Source organism: Streptopelia decaocto, assembly GCF_964273445.1.
Source record: "Streptopelia decaocto genome assembly, chromosome: 7".
Lineage (NCBI taxonomy): Eukaryota > Metazoa > Chordata > Aves > Columbiformes > Columbidae > Streptopelia > Streptopelia decaocto.
In genome coordinates, this window is record NC_138661.1 from 4,302,878 (window position 1) to 4,328,319 (window position 25,442).

Here is a 25,442-nt window from a genome sequence, read left to right on the forward strand (position 1 = left end):
GGTCAAGTCAAAGACGAGGGCAGCACAAAGCAAAGCGTCACGTGAGCTTCAGCCACCCATATTTAAACCTGACACCATAATAGCGTTACACCTAATTATGCCACAAAACCAGGTGAAAATACCTTGAGCAAAATCACCACGTTACTCCTCCAGGAAAGACTTTGCCCCATTTTGGCATCAGGACCAGGCGGGTCAGGGAAGGCTGTGCCCTGCAGGGTGTTCCTGGATTAAGCCCCTGCCCAGATAAACACCTCCAAGAGACAGAATTTAAAAATAATAACACTAAAACCTAAACAAACAGGAAGAGTTTGAGGGCTTTGCTTTGGAACAGAAGATTAATGGACGTATTGATTGACTCAAGGGGCTGGGACAAAGGCTGACAGCCGTGTTTATTTTTTAGCATCTGTCTGTGGACTCACTGTGCTTTTGTCTGAGCAAATATTGCATTAAGGAAGCTTATGAACTAACATATAAAGTGTGGTCAGGTCGTCTCCAGCTCAGCCCGCAGGTTGTCTGAACACGCTGCCACCAACACTTTGAATTTAGGGAAAACCGCAGCAGTACAGCGGTTCGGGCACTGCTGAGTAATTCGGCTGTTGCCTGGGTTTCCGCACCTTGTGCTAATACCTGGGGACTCTGTTGGGCCAGAGGTGGGTCACTAAGAGGTATGTGCACGCAAAAAGGCTCGAAGAAACACAAAGAGGTTTTTGAAAGCATCCTTTGAGACCTAACGCACCTTGTGGAGCTTCAGCCATTGCCAGTGATGAACCTGCTGTACCCATCAGCCCTCCCTTGACGTGAGGAACCAGGTCCCTTCTGAAGCCACCTCCTTCCAAAGCCTCCAAACCACCAGGGGAATGCAACCACGAGGAAGAACCCCCCAAAATTAATCACTGGAGAGGTTTAACAGACTAATTGCAAATATATCCGCAGTTCTTCTCACCCTGCCCCCTCGTCAAGCCTTTCACCCTGGAACAGCTCTGCTCCGCAGTGCAGGGACCCAGCCCTCGGAGAAGCTGAATCACACGCAACCCCATGGCAGCAGGAGCCAGGGCTTGAAACATGGAAGATGAGATGGGGATGATGATCAGAGTCAGTGGAGAAGCTGAGACCCTTCTGTTAAATCCCCCCTTGCGCTGCCTGAAAGGATGGACCCTGGACAGGCAGGGACCAGGGTGCTACAGCACTGAACCCAGAGCCATGCTTTGTATCATTGTCGATTTGAAACACCACCTAAAAAAAGCATTTATTACAGCAGAGGGAAAAACCCAGAAGCCTTCAGTGACCATTTTAAAGCTTTCAGCTCTTTAATTGTGGCTTTCCACACGCTGATAGAGAAGCCAGCGCCCTCGCCGCAGGAAGCCACTTCTCCCTGAAGTGCTCTCTGCATCCCTTGTATCTAAGGAGATGCCAAGCATCCTGGAGAGAGAGACCTTCTGAACACCACAAAGTGAGGGAGGACATCCAGCCTTGGTGAGCTGGTGACAGTCACCGCAGGTGACAGCAGAGGAGCTCCTGGACCCCCCCGAGAAGATGTTTTGTTCCTCCTCTCCCAAGGATGGCTCACAGGCCTCAACAGCTGCTTTAAAAAGCAGTTACAGCTGCACCACATCTCCATGCAAAACCAGTGATAAACCTCCCGCCACGGTGCTCTGCAGTGTCCCCGAGTGTCCAAGCCCTGGGCTGGGCTCTGCACCACCCACCGCTCCCACCAAAGCCTGGCAGGGCCTCCACGGGGGAAGAACAACCCAAGTCTCCTGGAAAACACTGAGGATTGTGCATCGAATCCCCCGGATCACCGCCACCTTCACACCTCTGTGCGCTACAGATACAACAGGATGTTTTCAGATACACCCCAAAGATCATGGATACCAACCCTGCTTCCAAAAACGATGCCTGCACTTTGGGGACCCCAATCCCAGTTCCTCACAGTAAGACCCCAACTCACTTCTGGACTCGTCCCAAGTCCCCAGTTCATTCTGGACTTGTCTCAAGTCCCCCAGCAAACTTTTGGACATGAAGCATCAGCTCCCCATTTGCTTTAGGAACACTTGAAATGTGAACTGTAAACCTAGATGGAGCTACATGAAAGAAAAAGAGCTGCCTTCAATAACACACGTATTTACTCTTACAGCTTCTCGGCTGTTTTTCCCTCCTCTCCAGCTGCCAGGTCTTTAAAGTCTCACAGGACTAGAGAACCAAAAAATTAAAAAAGGCAGGCAGGAAATAAAAAAGCAGGTAGGGGAAAGAAAATAAAAGAAAAAGGTAGTTTTTCTATGGCCCAGATGAACCCAGCCCCTCTGCTAACCACGGCAAAGCGATCTTCTCTAGCAGGATGAGGGGACCGTGCTGTGGGTGGCCGTCCCCAGTGCTTCCCGTGGGTACTTACTGGTGCTTGTGCTAGTGCCGATGGTGTTGATGGTGGTGGGGACGGAGGAGGAGGAGTAGAGGGGCAGATGGCCGTTCTCGCACGCCAGGTTTTTGTCCTGCCAGCTGGAAGCGCTGACGCTTATGCCCGAGTCTCGAGAGTTCTGCCATCCGTTGAGTTTGTCATCGGAGTTTTGTCTTTGGTGATAGTAGTGCGTCTGCCCGTAGTCCACCGAATCCGAGCGACCCCTGCTCTGGCCGCCGAAGCCACCCGACGTGCGGTCCTCCAGGTGGTTGAGCCACATGGCCAGGGCGCTCCTGTCCTCCAAGGAGGTGGCGGGGTGTATCAAGGCGTAGGACAGCAGCTGTCTGCTTTCCTCGATGTGTTGGTTGTGTTCGATCGAGTGGGCCAGGATTTTAGGCAAGAGTTTCATGTATTCGACTTTTGCCTCGATGTTTCCGGGCTTCAGTAAAGGCAGGTGGGTTAACAATAGGGAAATCACTTTATCCTTGGATTCCTGTTGCCATTGGTTAATGATTCCTGTTGAAGGAATAGAAAAGAAAACAAGAAGAGAATTGAGAAATCGGCAAACGGAGCTAATAAACAAATAAATAGGCCCTGGCAGGGTAAATACGACACACCAAAGGGATGCCTGATGCGTGATGCCACTGAGGGAGCATCTCCCAGGCAGGGGGGCCATCAGTCTCCAAAAACACAGGTCATGGCAAATTGTGCCGAACTGGAGGCCCAGAATTACGAGACACTCCTGAAATCCACTGAAGTAGCCAAATTACATCCACCTCTACGGCCACGTAGCTCCACTGCTGTTGCCCTGATGTTAATCGAAGTCGCGGTTCAGCCCAGATTTTCTGTATCGCTGCAGATTACACGAAACACTACACAAAAGCGCTTTATGGATAAACCTAACCTTTTGAAATCACTGGTTGGAAAATGGAAAAGCTCAAGGTTCAAACGAGCTAACACGGGCAAGAGCTATGGAGGGTGAAGGGAAGAAGCATCCCAGCAGGAGGGCAAGAACCAACCCGGGGTGTTGGTTCATCCGCCAGTCGGGTGTGATAAGCTGCCACAAATGTATTTAGGAAAGGGCTCAGCTAAAGCAGCTATTGTTCCTCTCTTAGCTCATGGAAGATAGGAGAAGATTTAGAAGACCAGGAAAAAAAAAAAAAGCACAAACATAGGGTTTAGCTTTAGAAAATATGCAAAAGGAAAACGCCAAGGAATTACAAACTGGTCACTTAACTCAAACTCCTGGAAAATTGATGGAACAAATAATGAAACAACCTATTTGTAAGCACTTAGAAGATAACAAGATGATAAGTGACTGCCGACGCCTATTTGTCAAGAACAATTTAATTTCCTTCTGTGACAGAGTAACTGGCCTGTGAACAGGCGGAGAAGCAGGCAGCGCCGTATATCTTGATATTCATTGGTGCTGCCGCACGCGGCTCCCTCAGCAGCACACCAGAGAAACAGCTCGGGCGAAACTACCCTAATGTGGGCACACAACTCATCGGGAAACCATATGGAGAGAGTCGTTGCTGGTGATTCACCGTCACAGACTGGGAGGACGTGCTGAGCCAGGAGACGTGTCCTGGCCGTGACACTACCCGGTGTGTCACCGCTGAGACGGGTGATGTGATAAATGTGAATGCATTTATTATTACTTATTGAATAATGTGTAGGTATCATGCTGGGAGAAATGAAAACACTCTAGAAAAGTGGATTAGAACTCAAACAATGTTGAGACAGGGAGAAAAGTCGTAAAAAACCCAGATGTATTAAGTAGGTGCAAGCACAGAATGATAGAACAGTTTGGGTGGGAAGGGGCCTTCAAAGCGCACCCAGTGCCACCCCTGCCATGAGCAGGGACATTGTCAAGGGTTTAGATTGCGGGGTGACAATAAAACCCTGGCAGATGTATTGTTAACCTCCTCTCCACCCACTTCCCCCTTTTGCCCACTCCCTCTCCCCCTTCCCACTCAGCACAGGCGATCGGGAGGGAAAGAAGGACAGAGAGAAGAGAGCTGGAAAAATTAAAAATGTTTTACTAATGCTACTGATAAAAATAGAGAAAATAATACAAAATATACAAAATCAATCTTGAAAGTCTCAGCAACTGCAGAGCCGGCAGCCAAAGTCCTGGACTGGACTCTGCAGCCAACCGGAGCTGGATTCAGTCTCTCACTGGCCTCAGTTCGCAGGGACGACTAGCAAGGTCCTCTCCTAATGTCGGCCATAAGCAGAAAGGAAAAGAAGAAGGGACGAGATCCTCATGATCTCCCACTTTTATATGAAGTATTCACGTGAATGGGATGTTATACACAGTTGGTCAGTTTCTTGGTCACCTGTTTCTCGTTGCCCCTCTCCCGAGATGTCCATCCATGCTTATCAATAATTTCACATTCCATTGCTATGTTTACCAAAACATGTATCTGGTTCTCCAGGAAAATGCAGCTGATATGAAGCTTTAGCTGACAGGCAAATTCACTAAAAGAGAAACTTGTTTTTTAACAAAACCAGGACAGACATCTTCACCCAGACCAGCTTTTATGCAGGTGGGAACAAATCACTGTGCGGTACCAGGCCGGGAAGAGCCTGGGGTTAGGGAGCATCACAGACTCAACACCAGTCAAAAAAAGCCTTGTTGCACACAAAACCAGCACCGAGCGGCCTGTCATTGGTCTGAGAGGTGGAAGATTGATGTGGTCAATCCGCTCGCAATGTCTCCTGGGGATTTTTAGTAATAGGTTGGAATTGCAGCAAAGGTGAATGAGGTTGGACATGAAGAAACTATGTCATACAGGTTGGGGTAGCGATGTGCAGGGAGAGACTGTCTGTATGTGCATGGTGACATCTCCATCACCCGAGGTTTTTCTGAACAGCTTATACAAACACCAGCCAAGGGTAGCTCAGGATCTACATAGACAACACGTCTGATAATCCCCAGCCCCAGATCAGCCTCTCCTCCAGTGTTCACCAAACCCCTCTATGAAGCCTCCAAACTTTCAGTCCCTGCAGCAGGCTGTGTCTAAGTGTGTCATAACTAAACCGTCCGGTGAAAAAGGATTTCCTTCTGTTTGCTTTAAAACCACTACCCAAAACTTCACCAAATAAAATGCCCTGAGTTCTCATATTATTAAAAGAAACCCCAAAACTTTATGTTCTCCCTCCCTGTCTGCTGTGTCCTATCCATACAAGAGAAGAAGCTGCTCTAACTCATTGATTATCCTTATACCCTTCATGTATTTTTGCTGAAGATGTCCCTGTTCATTTGCAGGGCGGTTGGACTAGATGACCTTTGAAAGTCCCTTCCAACCCATGCTATTCTGTCATTCTATTTCTGAGCTAGGGTAACCAAACTTACACCAGCGCAATGAAGATCCGGACGTCCATCTATAGGATCACCCACCAGGTTTGCTCTTGGGAGGACCCACGCTGGCATCCAGCAGCTAACTCACCCCTTACACCACCCCATGACCCAAAATGGGGCTACTACAGGACGGTCTTTTCCCAATTAGGGCCAAACCTTGCAGGTCGGTTCCTCCACCCAACCGGGGTGAGCAGCACTTGCCCCTCCAGCTTCACCTTCGAAGTTTCAGGACATGCAACTATTTTAACAGGAAGCCACTAGATGGCTTGCTGGAAACACCGACAGCTCTCACTGGAACTTTCTGCAGTGGTATTTACTTCTCCACAGACCCATCCCTCCTCCAGAGCTGCTTCCCAACATGGCCTGCCCGAGCCATCCCGGGCCACCGCACCGAGAAGCACAAGCTTTGGTGGAGAAGGAACCGCCTCATGTGCAGCAGAAACGAGTTCTAGTACTCTGTGTGTCCTCCCATATCCATGGAGATGTTGAGAGGTTGTTTTGGTGCTAAAGAATGAGATTCGGAAGAATAATAGCCTAAGTGAAGCTGTAAAAATTACACGAGTGTAGCAGAACGTGAAGTCCATTCCACAGCAGCGATGTGACATAAACCTTCTGATGCATTGCACAGCAATTTTTATCTTGGGTCATAATTCACCATCCTGAGCCCTTCCAGCTGGCCAATATTTTTTTGCCAAAAGCACAGTGGGACTGAAGCCACCCTTTGAGAGATCCCAGCACAACCAACAGTGTTGGTGGTCACCAAGGGGTGATGGGTTTAAACTAAAAGAGAGGAGATTCAGGCAAAATTTAAGGAAGAAATGTTTGCCCCTGAGGGTGGTGAGAGCCTGGCCCAGGTTGGCCAGAGAGGTGGTGGATGAACCATCCCTGGAGACATCCCAGGCCAGGCTGGACGGGGCTCTGAGCAACCTGAGCTGGTGAAGATGTCCCTTCTCATGGCAGGGGTGGCACTGGGTGAGTTTTGAAGGCCCCTTCCAACCCAAACTGTTCTATGATTCTATGAACCTCTCCACCCTGTGCCAGGCTCTACCAACTGAGTACAGGGTATTCTCGACAGGAGGAACCTCAAAACACTTTGGAGCAGCTCAGCTGCTTTGCACAGAATAGTGAAATGCAGGTATTGTCCAAGAAAGCAAGAGGAAAGCCTTAACTACCTTTTGCTTTTGGAAGCTCTAAGGGGGACATTGCGTCTAAATCCAAGGATGATTGCAAACAGTATCAGCTCAGGCTTGACATAAGTCACTGTTGACCACCTGACCTGTGACCACTTTCAAGCCCCAACATGGGGACCAGCAGCACCAGGTTGCCAGACATGGACACAACATGATGCTGTTTATCACCTACTGTGGACAAGTCCCTTGGGCAGGTTGCTTGATTTTGAAATGCTACTGGTTGCACACAACACCTCCAGCATATGGGGCACACTACTCAGAGCTCCCCCTTGCACCAACTGAAGGCTGAGCGTTTGTTCACCAGAGCATCACTGTATTTTCCATATGCAGATGTAATTCTGCTGCAAGCAAAGCTCTTTGTCATGCTTAATCTGATTTATCTGTCCCCTCTCTCTCTTGCTTCTTGGCCGGCTGCCTGGGAGGTGAAAACCCATCTTATTTTCTTCCCTCTTCTCGCAGAGGGATGCTGCCCCTTCCCTTATCACCCCCACATTTTATCATGGCTGTCGAGGCAATTTGGGGAGGAGGAGAAGGATGGGGGAGGCAGGTGGCCCTGGGCAGATTCTTCTTCCTTGCACAGGGGTGGCTGAGAGTGAAGTTCATTGCTGAAGAAACAAAGGATGATGACACAGCTACTCCTTGGGAAACTCACCTTAGACCTCCAAGAGATCCGGGGGTTTGAAATAACAACCCCAGAAGATGGAGCACTGATCTGAAAGCTCATGGCTGGTGAGAGGCTGGGAGCAGGAGCCACTCTCCTCCTCAGCCAGCAGCAGGATGTGCACAATTAAACAAAAATGGAAAATAATTAGATCTGAAAGAGGTTTGGCTCCCTCTGAGATGTGGCAGAAGGTCAGGCTTAATCCTATCTGCCAGAAAACGGAGGGATCTGGAGTGGGCGGTGCAGGAGAAGGAAAGCTGGAGCTGCTCCTGGGTGGGGGGAGAGGGACTGGTGACCCCTCCAAAACCCCTTTCCACCTTCTCCCTGAACACAGGAGCCCCATTTCACCTCCCTGCCCGCTGCCAGGCACTCCTGGACATCTGGGATGGCTTTAGTTAATGAAATATAACAAGGCCAAGTGTAGAGTCTTGCATCTGGGTAGGAACAACCCCAGGTTCCAGTATAAGTTGGGGAACGACCTATTAGAGAGCAGTGTAGGGGAAAGGGACCTGGGGGTCCTGGGGACAGCAGGATGACCATGAGCCAGCACTGGGCCCTTGTGGCCAGGAAGGCCAATGGTACCTGGGGTGGGTTAGAAGGGGGTGGTCAGTAGGTCAGAGAGGTTCTCCTGCCCCTCTACTCTGCCCTGGGGAGACCACACCTGCAATATTGTGTCCAGTTGTGGCCCCTCAGTTCCAGCAGGACAGGGAACTGCTGGAGAGAGTCCAGCGCAGCCACCAAGATGCTGAAGGAGACTGAGGGGTGACCTCATTAATGTTTATAAATATGTAAAGGGTGAGTGTCAGGAGGATGGAGCCAGGCTCTTCTCGGTGACAACCAATGGTAAGATATGGGGTAATGGGTTCAAACTGGAACACAAGAGGTTCTACTTGAAGTTGAGAAGAAACAACTTCTCAGTGAGGGTGCCAGAGCCTGGCCCAGACTGCCCAGGGAGGTTGTGGAGTCTCCTTCTCTGCAGACATTCCAACCCGCCTGGACACCTTCCTGTGTAACCTCATCTGGGTGTTCCTGCTCCATGGGGGGATTGCACTGGATGAGCTTTCCAGGTCCCTTCCAACCCCTGACATCCTGTGATTCTGTGACTGCCAGAACAAGCCCTGCTGGATCAGCTGTGGTGAGGATGCATCCCAGATCTGGGCTCCCGCATCCCAGGGTCCTGGCACGCTGCCTGTGGTGGTGTACGGGGTGGTGGGAACTAATCAAATTACAGCCTCATTAGTGCCCTGGGTGCTGCGTCAAGGATGCCTGATGCTCTCCATCACAAGCCTTTCGCTGCTCTAAAGGATGGCAAGACCATCGAGATTTGCAGCAGGCAAATCTGAGCATACAGAAAGCCCCAAAGTTAGAAACTCCACCTTGCTGCTTTGAAACTCTGCAAAATCGCTCTCCTGCCCGTTCCTGTCATTGCACCCACATCTTCTGGAGATGAGCTAAAATGACACCTGACCATGAGCACCCTAAAGAGCCAGGTCCCCTCCCAGCCCTGTGACCCCCATACTGGCCAGGGATGGGAGCTGCTGGTGGCCCTGGAGCAGAAAATCCCAATTTTCACCACAGGAGAAGCTGAATGAAGGTGGGCTGTGAAACTACCTTGTAATGTAGGATTACTTAATACATTTAATTTTGCTGCCATACAACACATCTGATGCATGTGCAGGCTGTCTGTGTATATACAGCCCCAGACACAGCCAGGTCCTGCTTTCAAGGCTGAAACCTGTGCTGTGCTATGAATAGGTCCAATACTATCCCCGAAACTGGGGTTTTCTGCCTTGGAAAAGAGGTGATGTTTGTCAATTTAATAAGCTCTCAACAGTTTTCTCTTTCAAAAATCTGCATAATCACTTCTGGATCCCTTCAAACTGTTAATTATCCCTATGTCCAGTGGTGATGGATCCAGCCTCTAACACCACACGGCGTGACGGCCCTTCTTGCCTTTACTTTGAACCTCCTGACAGATGACGGGGTTATTTCAACCATCAGCGAGAGACATGGAGCTCCCAAAGCCATTAATGACGTACCGGGAATCACCGCAGCTTTCTGAAGGGTAAAGCCAACCCGGATGGGTAAAGGTAGGGCTGGGCAGTCCCTGCGGGCATCTGCAAAAACCAACACTGGTGCCTGCATTTACAAACCTTTAAGTACCGAACTGCCTGTTTTTTTCCTTCTATTTTTCATTTCTGCAAACAGACCTATAGTCTCCACCTTGAAAACACCGACCCTGCCCGGAGGGATGGTCAAGAGGAGCTGTCAGCACACGCAGGCGAACGCATCTGTATCACCAGGTGACACGTCTCCAGGGAACAGCAGCAACGCATGATACCTCTCAAGTGCTTAAAAAAATCCACCCAAAACCAACAAAACCCCAACCAAGATAAACCTTTTCATTCTGAAAGCAGAGCTTGCGTTATCCTCCTGTTGTCACGACTTATCACATCTCACAAGTGAAGCAGACAAATATGTTGACTGGGGCTTTGGTGAAGAGGTTGAGATGAATGATGCGTAATTTATGAGCTAGACAACAGCTTATCATGAGTAACAAGGACAACAATTAAAGACTGCAAGTGCTTTAAAAACTGCCCAAGGATTTTCCGAGTGACAAAGAGTATATTTAAATAGCAGGCTTGGTTTTGTTGCTCCACAACGGTAAGTTAGTCCGTTTAAGGGCTCCAGTTGTCAGTAAATTGCTCTTAAATTAGTGTTTTATTATACCCTTGTTTTCCATTTAACAACATTTTCCAGAAAAAGTTCTCAAAAGCCCATTCAGATAATTTGTTCAAGCAAGAAATGACTAAGAGTTAGATATGTGCATCTGAAGGGCACCCACTGAACAGAGCATCCTCACAAAAGGCTGAATGGACCAGCACCCTCAGATGGGGACAAAAAACAGGAGTTTGTACCAAAAATTTAGGCTGGGATCCCTGATCTTTACAAAGTGACATGCTGCAGCATTGGAGACTGAAGGGAGGAACTGGGTGCTCCTGGATGGCAACCAAGCCCTCCTAGGGATGGATGACACCAAGGTTTTCATGTCTTGGATGGCCAACAGCAAACCAGAAATCCAATCTGTGCTTAGGGAGTTTGTCCCGGTTTTGTTAAAAACAAGACCAGTTTCTCTTTTTGTGAACTTTTCTTTCAGCTAAGTTCTTCTTAGTAACTGCACTTTTCTGAAGTTGGCTACATGTTTTGGTAGACATAGCAATGGAATGCAAGGTTGCTGATAAGGATGCACATCCTGTAAGTGAGAGGGGCAAGGAGGAGTGAACTGAACAGGTGACTAAAACTGACCAACTAAGTATTCCATCTCATCCACGTCATAACACCACATAAAAGTGGGCGATCACAAGGGTCTTGCTCTCCCTTCGACTATGGCCAGCATCTGGGGAGGACCCTGTCTGCCATCGCTGTGATCTGAGGCCAAGTGACAGCCCCTGCATCCTTGAATCCAGTTCTGGTTTGCTGCACAGTCCAACCCAGGACTTCCAGGTGCCTGCCCTGCAGCTGCTCAGTTGCTGAGCTACCAGGAAAATTCAAGATTGGTTTTGTATACTTTGTATTATTATCTCTATTTTATTAGTAGAATTAGTAAAACTTCTTTAACTTTTTTCCAACTTGCAAGCCTGTCTCTCTTTCCGTCCTATCATCTCTCCTTAGTGGGAAGGAGGGGAGGGCTTCAGTTTGCCTACGTTTCCAGTTGAATTTATATGGTTGAAGCTTTAATTTATCAGTTTTCACCTTCCAAATTCTAATCTGAAATAAACTCCTCCTCGATGTCCTGCGTTTTCTCAAAGCTATTGAGGACTCAGCACTCAAGTCACCTTCCATGTCCTGCCACTAACAGATTGTGGCTCTATGCTCATCAATCCTGAGCCCATGGCAACACTTCTGTCAGGTCTATGACTTCCAGCACTTGCGTGAATCGGGTCTTACTTGGCTTGGTGAAAAGCATGAGTGAGGTAGAAAGACCATACCCCATCTCACACAGTGTGGTTTGCAGTGAAGTTAAAGCATAAGAGCAAAAAATGAAGGTATTTCAACCGCAAGTGTGAATTTGCACCAAGGGCAGGTTGCTGCCAGTCCCAGCCTTCCTGCAACTGGATTTACTGGTTTGTGAGATGGTCCAGTTCCCCACCACCCATCACACAAATCTCTCTAACGCTGCTGTGGATGCAAATCTCTGCTCTGGCTCCTGCTGCAGCAGCTCAATTGAAGGTGAACTACAGCGTGTTTCCAGACAAAGTGATTTAAATTATTATTTGCAGTAATTAGCACCTGCACGCTGACCCATTCACAAGACTTTGTTTGGGCAAATTTACATCATTCTCTTCCTAAATCAGCCTCATTCAAAAGATCAACATTAAAGAAAACAAAGTGAGAACCCTGCTGGAAACGCTCTCTGTACCCCATCCAGAGCACATCAATACCCTCGCCGTTAAACCTGGCAGCCTTCTCCCTCCACGAGAGGCCAAATAATAAGGATTTCAGCATGTGCCTCTTTGTTACTGCAACCAACGCTAATTAAAAGAAAAAAAATCTCAATGATAAAGTTTATTGCAGACCTGGCGATTGCAAAAGACGGAGATGCAAGCTGACATCGTAATGCCTGTGAACCTGAATCCTGCTCCTCCTCTCATCAGAATCGATGCAAACCCACGGCTAACATAGGCAAGAAGACACCGGTGATGTTCCTAATCACAACTACATCCAGAGGCTGCAGCGCGGTGTGTAAACCCCACCAGCCTCCCCCTGCGACATTCAAACAGGTTCGGATTTATGCCTGCGCTAGAGCTGACTTCAGCGCGGAGCGGGAGGACCTAATCCTATATATCTGAAGGCAACGGGAGCCGTGCCAAAGAGCATCTGTGCCAAACAGCATCCATGCCAAACAGTATCCCTGCCTGCTGGATGAGGCACCCACGGCTTCCCAGCACCTCCCGCATCTCCACGCTGCAGCGGCCAGGAGTGGCCAGGTCTGCATAGAATCACAGGGTGGTTTGGGTTGAAGGGACAGTCAAAGCTCCCCCAGTGCCCCCCCTGCCATGAGCAGGGACATCTTCACCAGCTCAGGTTGCTCAGAGCCCCGTCCAGCCTGGCCTGGGATGTCTCCAGGGATGGGGCATCTACCACACATCTGTGGGACCTCTTCTTCCCCAAAACCACTTGTCCTGGCAGACAACACAGGATTTGACAGAGGAAAAACCATTAAAACCTCACCACCGGCTTCTTGGTTTCACTCCCTCCCATGCAAGTCTTAACAGTCCAACTTGGGGAGATATCTGGGGAGTTGTGGCGAAGTTCCTTCCCTGTAACAAACTTTGTCTAGCAGGTAGGAACAGCCAGAATGTCTGCAAACCAACCCTGGACTTGGGGACCGCTCTTCGTGGCAATCAGGGCTCTGCACTTTCCCTCCTGGAGCACCCACCCCAACAGCTCTGAGCCTCCAGGTCCCAGGTGGTTGCACAGCTCAGCGCTACCCCAGCACCTTCAGTCTATAATGGGAGATAAAAAGGCAATCACTGAATTCCCCCTTTCCTTAGTGGGTCGGCTTCTGTGCAGATTTAAGTGCAGATGACCTCTTTGAAGAACAGAAGGACCTTTCTTTCATCAGCACCCATACGGAGAGGGCAGACAGACAGCAATCTGCACCTTGTATCACACAAGGCACGCACACGATCTCCCTTTTTCACCTTGTACCCCGGCTTCGCGACGGTGCCAAGGAGAACCAGCGCTTGACGGAAAATTTGCCGGTGATGCGCGGCAACCTATCAGTTCACACGGTGCTGTCTGTTCTCCGTGTTTCCAGCAGCTACATCACATTCTAAGAGGCTAAAAATACATTCAGTACTTTCTTAATGTTCCTTTTCCACTCGAACGGTTGCTGCAGAGAAGCTCCGAGCAGGGAGGGAGGTGAATAGACAAGTGCGGATGCAGGGAGGAGATGCCATAAAAATGGAGCAATAGGCACAGCATGTCCTGCACAAGGACGTGGCTGGGGATGTCCCCACTGCAGGCAAATTGGATCCTTAGTTAAAAAAAGAGAAGAGCCCTACGGCCATCAAAAGTAACATACTGCAGGACTAAGCAATGACAGGAGTGCAGAGAACTTCACAAAGGGGCATCTACAACTACCTGAAAGGAGGCTGTAGCATGGAGGGTGTTGGTCTCTTCTCCCAAATAATAAGTGATAGGATGAGAGGAAATGGCTCAAGTTGCATCAGGGGAAGTTGACGTTGGATATTGGGAACAATTTCTTCCCCAAAGGGCTGTTGGGCATTGGAACAGGCTGCCCAGGGCTGTGGTGGAGTCACCATCCCTGGAGGGTTTGAACAGACACGGAGATGAGGTTCTTAGAGGTGAACTTGACAGTGTTAAGTTAACAGTTGGACTCGATGATATTAAAGGTCTTTTCAAACCAAAACAACTCTATGATTCTATGATTCTATCTTCCTCATCTTTAATGACCGAGGTTGAGAAGCTCCCTGTAAATTAACTATGCAAAATCCCTTTGACTTCTTAAATGTAACAGTGTGAGTTTAACCACCAAAACCAATTCTGTCCAAAAGACACAACCTTCTTGCAATCACTCCCAACATCTCCCTGTGTGCAACAGGCAAGTCCTTCAACGCCCATTGCCAAGGCAGCATGGAGGGTTTGCCAGCACAGCTGCAAGAGGCACGCTGGCCATTTTTTGCCTTATTTTCTGTGCTACAAAAAGTGTGTCCTGGCTGGGCAGCGCTCTGAAATAACGGCAAGGGTGAGGTAGATGTGGAAGAGCTCAGGGGAGGTGGTTGCTGCATCTTGAATTCACTTTGCTTTTGAAGAACAGCCAACTTCTTGCAGCTCTTCTTGGGAAGCCAGGCTAAGGAGCAGGCAACCATATGACATACAGCTTTTGGGGAAAAACAAACACACACAATACTAAAAAAACAAATTAAACCCAAACAATCTGTGGGGGATAAGACATGAGCGCTACTCAACTCATTGCCCCTTTAACGGCAGTTCTGGGGCAGCAAGTTCAGCTGTTCATCACTGGAAGCTCCTCTCTCCATCAAGCTCCCCAAAGCAACAGCAGCCCTATCAAGTGTCCATTTTGTAGCTTGGGTCCTTTCCTTGTGTGGAAGAAACGGATGTCCCCAGGCTAAGCATCTCAGGCTGGGGCTACTAGATCTCAGAGCATGGACTGTGTTAGCAGGAGTTGCGGATTTTGGCACTGAAGCCAACCTTGAAGACAACCCTCAATGAGATCTTCTCATCCAAGAGGGCTGATGAATCCACCCCAGCAGACAGAGCAGGGAGCTCAGCACTGTCCATCCACGTTGTAAACTCAAAAAGGAGCAAAATGTCCATTATTTTGGTCAGAAACAGAATTAACTTGGAGATCCCTCAGCAAAACATCCCCTAATTCATGCCGAGAGCCCCAAGGACAGAAAAGCCTGGCTCTACTGTGCTGCAGAGCAAGTAGAAACAAGAAAGATTTCCATATTTTCAACACTATTTTTCCCCCTACCTTGTGCGCTTGCTAGAGCTCCAGTTCTTAGGAGCCTGTTTGTACAAACCCAGAAGCACTATATTTTTAGCACTGGAGAATCACAGGGCACGATCATTAAGTGTGCTTCTGCAGACAGCAACAAGAGCGGGGATTTTTCCTTCTCTAAATTGGCTGCAGTCACAACGGTTTTCAGCCCAAAGCAGACTTTCAGGAAATTCAGAAGGAGCGAGAGTCTTTTTTTTGCGTGACATATTTAATACTAAGCTGAAGTGCACTCCAATTTTAATAATGTGCATCTGATGGGAGGTTTCATGGATTTGTTTTCTAGGCCAGCTCTGTTACACACTTCTGCTACGGAGCGTAATACCATGTATTATCACAACACTCCCTAGCAACATGACTTTTAATTTAGCGTAGAGCTTTTGCAATGTTGGGAGCATCTCAGTGACTCAGAACAAAGACTATACACTGGAAAACCTTATCAAAAGCCCCATAGGTGCCAAGGGAACCTACATCGCACATACAGTGGCATTTGAGCTCCTCAACGTGATGTGACCAGCACTGGTACGGAGAACACCTTGGGAAAGACAAATTTGTTTAATTGATCGCATAAATCGCGGTCCGGTCGGCATGGTCTCGTGGAGTGATGACTACATCAAAGATGGCATTGCCAACGGGTGTGAAACAAGAGTGAAAATCCCTCAAGTTCTGTCCAAGTGCTCAGCACTCGGGCAGAAAAATGTAGGAAGTGGTTCAATGTCAGAAATAAGAGCTCAGAGCCAGATGGGGCATCAGCAAGGATGAGGTACCACCTCCTCGCTTCTCAACCAGAGGCCAGGAGGAGGAGGACAGACACTTCATGGACTAACCAACCAACCAGCCAATCAACCAGCCAACCAACCAACCAACCAACCAACCAGCCAGCCAACCAAACAATCAACCAGCAAACCAACCAACCAACCGTCCAACCAACTGACCGACCAACTGACCAACCAGCCAACCAGCCAGCCAACCAACCAACCAACCAGCCAACCAGCCAACCAACCAAGCAACCAACCAAGCAACCAACCAGCCAACCTTCTGCGGAAGCTGCCCTGAAGAGTGAAGCCACCCTGACACCAGACAAGGACTCACAGCGCTCGTTTCTCTCTGCTTGCTGGAGCTCACAAGCTCCTGGGCATCAGGGGCATCACACTCCCAAGCTTTAGATGGGGAGGATGGTGTTTTGAAACTGTAGGAAAATAGTGCTAAGGTCCTACCTGACAACAGAGAGCGTGCAAAACTCAAAACCATGGTCAACAATGTGGATACCATCAGGTGAGATGTTTCTCCACCTCTGCCCACTGGTGTGGGAGAGCAGCAGAAAGCAGGAGCACCATCCATACAGGGTGGGTGGAAGAAAGCTATTGCAGCAGAAATGACACCAAAACGTTGTCCCTGGGGGGGGCCGCTGCTCTCAAGCCATAATGGGATGAGCAGGGATGGATCCACCAGCCCTTGTGCATGCAACAAGGGGACAGAAATATCACAGCAGCCGTGCCAGGTCTGACGGACAAAGATATCCCGATGAGGTCCTGGGTCAAGTGGCTTTCGTTGGCTGCCGTGCAAAGTGAGCTGAGCTTCACTGGCCTGCAGCAGCAGCTTGGCCCATGGCAATGGTCAGCGAGGATTAACAGTATAATTAAACAGGCTGCTGCAGTTTGGGTCCAGAAGTCCCATCGTTTCTCAGAGCTCCTGAGCTCAGCAGCAGTAAAACCAGCAACAGCAAAATGCTGCTGGATTTGCTGCTTCTGGGACACGGGGGTACAGGTGGGAGATGAGCACCCTGCCCGCTTTCACTTACATTGGGGTTCTATTGCTCAAGTGCCTCCGCACGCCCTCAAATCCAGATTTTCAGTGGAATTTCTTAGGATGCAGGAAGCCAAAGAAATAGAACATAAGGTTTCTGTATCTCTGCTTTGAGCCTAATCCATAAAAAAATGCCCAAATCTCCCTGGCTTTCAGCGAGGAGATTACAGGCACAACCACAGGCACGGAGGAAATACTCCTCTGACTTCTTAATTTCAATTGCAAAAAGCCTTTTAGCAAAAGCTCTCAATTGAAATGCAGATAAGTTTCTCCAAAGGCTAAAATAGAAATAAAACTATCTGAATGTCCTAACTATGTTGCCTAACATGGATAAAGGATTTAGAAGGGGGGGGGGGGGAAAATACTAAAAATAAGTTATGAAGGGTATGTAAGGTATTGATATACAGCACATGGTTTAAACTGTTAATCATTGAACAGATTCCAGTATAAAAATAAAGAGACTGAAGCTGCACATAATGGAGGAGTTGGTCTATTTATAAACTTCTCTGTGCAAAGGGCAGGCAAGGGCTGGGCCGGCAGCGGGACAGCGGGCCCCTCCTACAGGGCCTATATTTTGAGGGAAAATAAACAGATTTTTTTTAACAAATTATTATTTTTAAAGCGTTGTCAACAAAACCCAACCGAGTTGCCCAGGAGCTTGTGTGCCCCAGCCATGTGAGCAGCATTTGCAGCTCCCGCATGTGACAGTTCTCCCAATTTAGCCAGTAACTGACTCCCTCTGACCTGTAATAACACCGCTCCCAAATTAGAGCCCTTAATTTGACTTGGCTTCGGTCCTTCCCTCCCAGCGACATAAAGCATCCTTTATCCCCCCCTCCGCAAACATCCATAATCCCGTCCTTTCGCAATGCCAACTCAAACTCACATTTAGCCTTTTCCTTTGATTTTATATTGGGGGGTTGCGGAGGGATGAGGGGGCGCGGGGAGCGAGGGGTAAGGGAAAAAAGCCTGGTGGAAAAACACCAAGAGACAAAACCAAAACAACCAAATCAGACGAAAATTCCAAGTTGGTGACATTCAGCTGGAAAAGCTCAATGACTCACATGCAAATAAAAAAAAGCTGCCTAAACTCCCTGTTGCATGACGCAGGCCACTGGCTTCGACATAAAAAAGGCAAGGATGAAATCATCCGCAATTAAACCGGAGTTTGGAAGGCTGCAAAAGCAGCCGCATTAGTGCGGTTCCCTCCGCTTAATAGGAAACACAAAGGAAGGAAGTTCGGCGGAGTGAGAACATCCCCCTTTTCCCCTCCTTTCCCCCGCCACCTCGTGCCATCAGTCATCCCCGCGCGTCGGCGCAGGAACTCCGGCATCACACGTCGGCGCTCGGCTCCGCAAGCTGCTCGCTAGCAAGCGGCTGCCAGCTTTTAATGGGCTTTCCTGGAATACTAGCTCAAAAAGTAAAATAAAAATACATGCGGTTACGTAGGAAGGCAAACCCCCACCAGTCAGCGACTTCTTCTGGAGGTTTCTGCCCCGTGCTTTGCAGAATTGGAATGATATACGGCGCAATTAACATCTACAAACCTTGGACCAAAACCAGTTCCTCCCCAAATCCCCCATATACGCGAGAAGCCAGAGAAGGATTTAAATCTTAGTTCTTAGGTTTTCTCTTGCATTGCAACAGTGCTTTTAAACTTTATTTTCAAATACTGTCAGAGGTTACGCTATAGAAATGCATTTGCAGTGACCCATGGCGTGGGGTTGAGGCAGGAATTGGGGTGCAGGGGGTTCCGCGAACACAAGCGTTCGGCGGGTTGTGCCACGAACCAGGTCACTGGCCTCCCCTGCGCTAAAAATAACACCAGGATATGGGGATAAACTGAAAAAGGTCATTTTAACCTAGATGGGACTGCTGATGGGATTCATAGCACAGCTCTGCAAAAGCTTTCAGTGCTCCAGTGAAGGGAAAACATTTTAAACAAACGTTGTCCCCTCTGCACCCCAAAACGCTGCTCTGGGAAACAGCTGGTGAGCATCCATCCAGGATGCAGGAGGAAAGTGCTCCAAGAAAGATGGGGAGAGGCTTTTTAGCAGGGCCTGTTGTGACAGAACAAGGGGTGATGGGTTTAAACTAAAGGAGGGAGATTCAGGCTGGAGGGTGGTGAGGGTGGTGAGAGCCTGGCCCAGGTTGGCCAGAGAGGTGGTGGCTGAACCATCCCTGGAGACATCCCAGGCCAGGCTGGACGGGGCTCTGAGCAACCTGAGCTGGTGAAGATGTTCCTGCTCATGGCAGGGGTGGCACCAGATGAGCTTGGAAGGTCCCTTCAACCCAAACGACTCTATGACCTGCAGCAGCCACAACCAGCAGCTCATTGCACCTAATTTCAGCTAGGATAACACAAGGAGTCCACAGAAATCAGGCAACCGGTTGCATATTTATTGAGAAACCAGGTCCTTGAACCTTTATGGGTTTTCCCTTGGCTGGGGCTGGCGTGCATATATATATATATATACATACCCTGAGGTCTGCAAGTGGGGAAAGGTTGAAACTGCCTGCAGAAGGACATCCAACAGAGCCCCGGCCATCTGGTCACCCACCCTGCGCAGTGACACTGCCCGCCCTTTGTCACCAGATGCTAATTCCTTTCATCCCGCCTGGCCTGGCTGGTGTAATTTTAGGTGTGTGATCTCCATCTGCCTTGGAGATGCTCGTTTGTTTTTGGCTAAGCCCTCCCTTCCACCACTCCCTTCTCAAAGGAAGTCAAAATTGGGCACCCTTGGAAATGGTGTTTCTTCTCCGGTCCTCTAATCACCGAGCTTTAACGAGCTATCTCGAGCATGCTCGGTAACACCACCACTCATCAAATTGCGGGGTGTCATTATCTTCAAAGCGTTTTGCAAACAGTTTTTCGTTCCTCCCCGTGTTACCACCGCAAAGTAGCAATTACTCACTTCTCTCTGAATATGGTGGGCTTGGTCCAGCATCCTGGAGCTCGGCCAAGATGTGCTCAGCAAAACTTAACGCAGCCAAAGTAAAGATAAAACAAACGGTTCCTATCTTGGGATGCTAGGGACTGCCACCATTGCTTCCTGTCCCACAGCAGACATGGAAATGTTAAAAGTAAAAATAAATGCTGGAACCGCACCGGCCAATAATGGAATTTCCACGTATTAACAGGAAAGGCCTAGAGTAAAAGGAGTTTTAAGGGAAGTTAAGGTTCAGTTGTGGTTCAGTCTGAAATCTGGCCCAGTTCTCAGGTCTTCTATGAACCTCAGGAGCTACGGGGACATGGAGTTTATTGCTGGAAACCAGTGTTAGACAACAGAACATCTGTACAGGGAGCCCCTCTTGCTGCACGCACCCCACGCACAAAGAGCAAGAGCTATCGAGCTCCTCACAAGGAAAACGTACACAGGAGTTAAGAAAAATTCCTGTGCAACGCTTGAGGTGTAAAAATGAAGCCCTGGCTTCGGCTGGCGGTGACTCTGTCCCATGGGAGCCTGGGGAAACACCTGGCTGCGCATCGCTTCCATCTCGCTGCAGCAAATGAAAGAAGAAACCATTTAATTGATCGGATCAGATCTCAGATTTGAGAAGATACCCTCCCTGGGTAAAAAAAGACATATTTTGCTTTGGTTTTAAAGGATGATGAACAGCAAACTACAGTAGCTTGGCTGTGAAGCGAGGACAAGGATTTAGGCGATGCAGACGTCCATCCCTTCCCCTCTCTGCTGTTCACATCACCCAAGCCAGCAATGAGTCACCGTAAGGAGGAGATTCTCTCATTTCACCCACTTTGATCCTGCCCTGAAGTGCCCACGTCAAAGAGGAGACGGGGGGAGAGCTGGGGGCTGAGTCAGGGAGGACGGGAAAAATCCGCGCTACAACAGCGACATTCAAAGCAAAGCGAAACTCCCGTTTTTGTTTTTCAGAAACCAAAAAGATGTTTAAAGAGCGGACTGTAAGAGCTGCCTCTCACCAGTTAACAGCTTGTACCAGCACTCAGCTGACTCCCTGTATCTTTGCCAGCTGTAACAAGCATTCACAAGGCAGAAACGCCGGCTTAAAACGCACCTTTCACCAGGGAATTCACCATGTTTCAGCGCTGCCTGCGGCTGGTACGTAAAGGCAGCCGGCTTGTCCTCCCTTTATAACCAGCCTCACGTTTTGCTTCTCGTAAACCCAAGAAACGCTGCAGGACCTCAAAACAAAGAGTGACATTGTTCCTTCAGAATAAAACTGCTGTTCGCCCGGGTTTTATTTCTATTTCACGAAAACATCCCAGGAGCTGCAAGGCTTCGTTTGGGGAGGGGATAAAACAATCTGGCAGCGCTGCAGTCACAGCTATTTCACCGGGAACATTTCCATGATGCTCTTTCCACCGTGAACACAACATGACACGGGTCAACATGGATGTTTAACTTAAAAAACAAAGAAGAACAGCAGATCCTTGCAATTACATGTTCCCGCTGCTCGGCTGGTTGGTTTGGCCATGCACGGTGCTGAAGGCATCAGTTCCTCTCCCATAACTGCTGCTGCTCATGAAAGTCACCAAAATTACGTTGAGGAGCCCAAGAAACTCCCATATGGCCCCGTTTTGCTGCTGTTTATATGTTAATGGGTGTTGGGGATGTTTGGCAGCAGCTGATGTAGCTCCAAGAGCTAATGGTGGTCCCAGCATTGGTGCTATCAACACTGATCACCAGCTTTAGGGCGGACAGCAAAGGGGGAGAGAAAGTGAAGATCATCCTTAAATACCTAGAGAAGTATTGCAAGGCTTCAGCAGGACAACATCTTCTGTTTGATTGTAAAATCTCCATTTAACACTATACTTTTGAGCCTTAAGACTGATGTAGAAAACCAATCGTTCTCCCAGCTCCAAGCAATATGACTTTGACACTTCTTAGTGCCTGAAATCTGAAAAGCTTCTACCAGTTAATGCAAGTTTTCAGTCAAACCAAAATCCTTCCTCCTCCGTCCCTGCGTGGCTGAAATGTCCATTTTCAACTAAAAAGAAAATTACAATGAGGATTTGAGATTTTATTTTCTTGACCAAATTCTGCAATATTTGGGAAGAAATTTTCAGTGAAATAGAAACCAGGTATTTTTGTAGAGGGAGAGGGAGGGACAGCTTTTCCTCCAGAGGAAAATCCCCTCCTGCGCATCCTGCTGTTTGCCCCTAAAAAGCAGCAACATGTTGCAATAACCCACATGGAAAGATTCAACCTTCACTACTCCGAAGTGATGAACACGAGAAGCGATGGGATTTCTGGAAGCCGCCGACCCCTCTCTTACCCTCCAAGCTATTGATTACAGACGATCAGCAAGCACGCTCCTCAAGCGTCTCTGAGCCGATCTACAGTGACATCGCAGTAAATGTACAGAAATGTAGTAAATTAGGAGAGCTACCCAACGCTCCCTGGGATTTTGCAGTGGGTAAATCCTGCCTGGCAGTCACTGGAAGTTGTCCCTGTGATGCCTCAAGCCCTGATCATAGAATTACGGAATCATTTTGGTTGGAAGAGACCCTCAAGATCGAGTCCAACTGTTAACCCACCTCTGGCACTAACCCATGTCCCTCAGAACCTCATTTATGTGTCTGTTCAACCCTCCAGGGATGGTGACTCCAGCACTGCCCTGGGCAGCCTGTTCCAACGACCAAGAACCCTTTCTGGGAAGAAATTGTTCCCCAGATCCAACCCCAACCTCAACCTCCCCTGGCGCAACTTGAGGCCATTTCCTCTGCTCCTGGCGCTTGTTCCTGGGGAGCAGAGCCCGACGCCCCCTGGCTCCAAGCTCCTTTCAGGCAGTTCAGAGATCAGAAGGTCTCCCCTCAGCTCCTGTTCTCCAGCTGAACCCCCCAGGTCCCTCAGCCGCTCCCATCACACTTGTGCTCCAGCCCCTTCCCCAGCTCCGTTCCCTCCTCTTAACTCGCTTCAGCACCTCAAGGCCTTTCCTGTAGTGAGGGGCCCAAAACTGTCCCCAAGATTTGAGGACTAGACATTAGGAAGCATTTCTTTATCAAGAGAGTGGCCAAACACCTCTAGGAACGGAGTTCCTAGAGAGGTGGTTGACGCCCCACACCTGTCAGTGTTTAAGAGACATTTGGACAATGCCTTTAATACCATGCTTTAACTTTTGGTCAGCCCTGAAATGGTCAGGCAGTTGGACTAGCTAGAGGGGAGAGGGAGAGGGAGAGGGAGAGGGAGAGGGAGAGGGAGAGGGAGAGGGAGAGGGAGAGGGGAGAAGAGAAAAGAGAGGAGAGAAAAGAGAGGAGAGAAAAGAGAGGAGAGAAAAGAGAGAAAGAGAGGAGAGGAGAGGAGAGGAGAGGAGAGGAGAGGAGAGGAGAGGAGAGGAGAGGAGAGGAGAGGAGAGGAGAGGAGAGGAGAGGAGAGGAGAGGAGAGGAGAGGAGAGGAGAGGAGAGGAGAGGAGAGGAGAGGAGAGGAGAGGAGAGGAGAGGAGAGGAGAGGAGAGGAGAGGAGAGGAGAGGAGAGGAGAGGAGAGGAGAGGAGAGGAGAGGGAGGAGAGAGAGGAGAGGAGAGGAGAGGAGAGGAGAGGAGAGGAGAGGAGAGGAGAGGAGAGGAGAGGAGAGGAGAGGAGAGGAGAGGAGAGGAGAGGAGAGGAGAGGAGAGGAGAGGAGAGGAGAGGAGAGGAGAGGAGAGGAGAGGAGAGGAGAGGAGAGGAGAGGAGAGGAGAGAAGAGGAAGAGAAGAGAAGAGAAGAGAAGAGAAGAGAAGAGAAGAGAAGAGAAGAGAAGAGAAGAGAAGAGAAGAGAAGAGAAGAGAAGAGAAGAGAAGAGAAGAGAAGAGAAGAGAAGAGAAGAGAAGAGAAGAGAAGAGAAGAGAAGAGAAGAGAAGAGAAGAGAAGAGAAGAGAAGAGAAGAGAAGAGAAGAGGAGAGGAGAGGAGAGGAGAAGAGAGAAGAGAGAGAAGAGAAGAGGAAATAATAGGATTGTTTCTTTTCTCCAGAGATCCCAGCAGACTCTCACCTCCCGATGACTTCCTAGCACCCTGTCCCCTCCGCCACGCTGAGCCCAGCACACACACGGGGACTCGCGCTCACAGCAGTGGATGTGGACGGACTGATCTTGCTGCTTCGTTAGCGTTCAGTGAACTACCTGCAAAAGCTGCGGAGCTGCAAGGCTGGAGCTCAGCAGCCTCTCTTCATCCTCAGCCCAGCCTTTCCTCTCTTTCAAGTACTTTGACAGGAGTTTAAAGCTTCCTGTGCCTTTGAGTGGTGGCACAGGAGATGTCAAATGGAAGATGAGTGGTTAAGTCAGAGCTCTTCAAGCCCTGCTGTCCTCGCCATCCAGGCTGTCGTTTCCCACTGCATCATATCACAATGATTTTCTGCTATACCAAACACACACAGAATTGGGTTAAAAACCTCATTCCCTCATCCTCATCCATCGCATTCACTGGTGCAAGTAACAGCCCAACAAGGCAGTGGAGAATCATCCCCCAGTGACTCAGATCTGCCCCCGGGTGGGTGATATCCAGGAGGATCCACATCACTGGTCACAGCATCACCCACTGCTGGTGATTCACAGGGCTCTGCATCCCTGCCGGGATCAGGAACCGGCCTCCCTGCCGGCTTAACATGGGTGCCCACGGCCAAAACTGAGCCTGTGGCAACTCACCCCCTCCAGCAGGGACCAAAATCTCCTCGACGGAGGAGAGGAACCACAAATGTGGCAAGAGGACATGGCAGGTTTGGGTTTTGAGAGAGGAAAACAACATTCAAACGCTGGGGGAAATAAAACAACTCAATCCAACCTCTGAGAACACTTCTGTTTTCTTTTGTTTGAGGCATTTTCTGGGTAAACCCATGAAAATCAGAGGTACCCAAGAGCCCCTCAGAGTTGCTGTGTCCTGTGCAAAGCTTGCATCAAATCGGCTTTTTCTTCCTCTTGCAAGGAAAAGTCGGTTTCTCCAGGCTAACCAACTTCACCGCACTGAAATGCAACCCACTTCCAGCTCTCCTAGCGTCAGGGATTACTGGGTTACAGATCCGTGGCCTGAACACACAAAACCAGTTTCCTGGATACTTGCGCCACGGCCTTGAAATTCTGTTGTGGTCTGGACTGCACAGGCTGCTGGTTATAGTATTTTCTGATGCTGAAAGCAAGGCGAGCTCACTGCAAGTCCCAGCCATTCTCTTTAATGCTTTTTTTGAGGCACATTTTCCACGATGCTGCAGAAGAGACACAAGCTCTGAGGCTCAGCTGGGTCCTTCCATCATCTGACCTCTCAGCATTTCTATTTCTAAGGGACGGACGGCACTGCCTGAAAATACACTTGCTTCTAATCTTCATTCATGTAAAGACCAAGTGAAGTTACTTTTCATTATGTAAATACATCAATTATGAATATAATTTATGGCTTAGTATTATTCAACAAGATTAATGAAGCATCCTTGCTTCTAAAGATAAAACATCTTTCCAAATACTTACTATACACATAGTGCTTGTTTAGATTTTCTGCATTATTCAGAGGGATGAAATGTAGCTTTGCA

The 25,442-nt window shown here is 48.9% G+C and overlaps 1 protein-coding gene across 6 annotated transcripts in view; it reads right to left on the bottom strand.

Annotated features, from left to right (window-relative positions):
- Positions 1-25,442, bottom strand: part of SAMD4A (sterile alpha motif domain containing 4A) — a 108,810-nt gene that overhangs the window by 40,462 nt on the left and 42,906 nt on the right. For all 6 annotated transcript variants that reach the window (XR_014184602.1, XM_082058235.1, XM_082058233.1 and 3 more), the window contains exon 3: positions 2,390-2,908. Coding sequence is in view for 5 of the 6 variants with exons in the window: in XM_082058235.1 (XP_081914361.1) it covers positions 2,390-2,908 (519 nt within the window). In the remaining variant the exon portion in view is untranslated. The remainder of the gene's footprint in view (positions 1-2,389; positions 2,909-25,442) is intronic.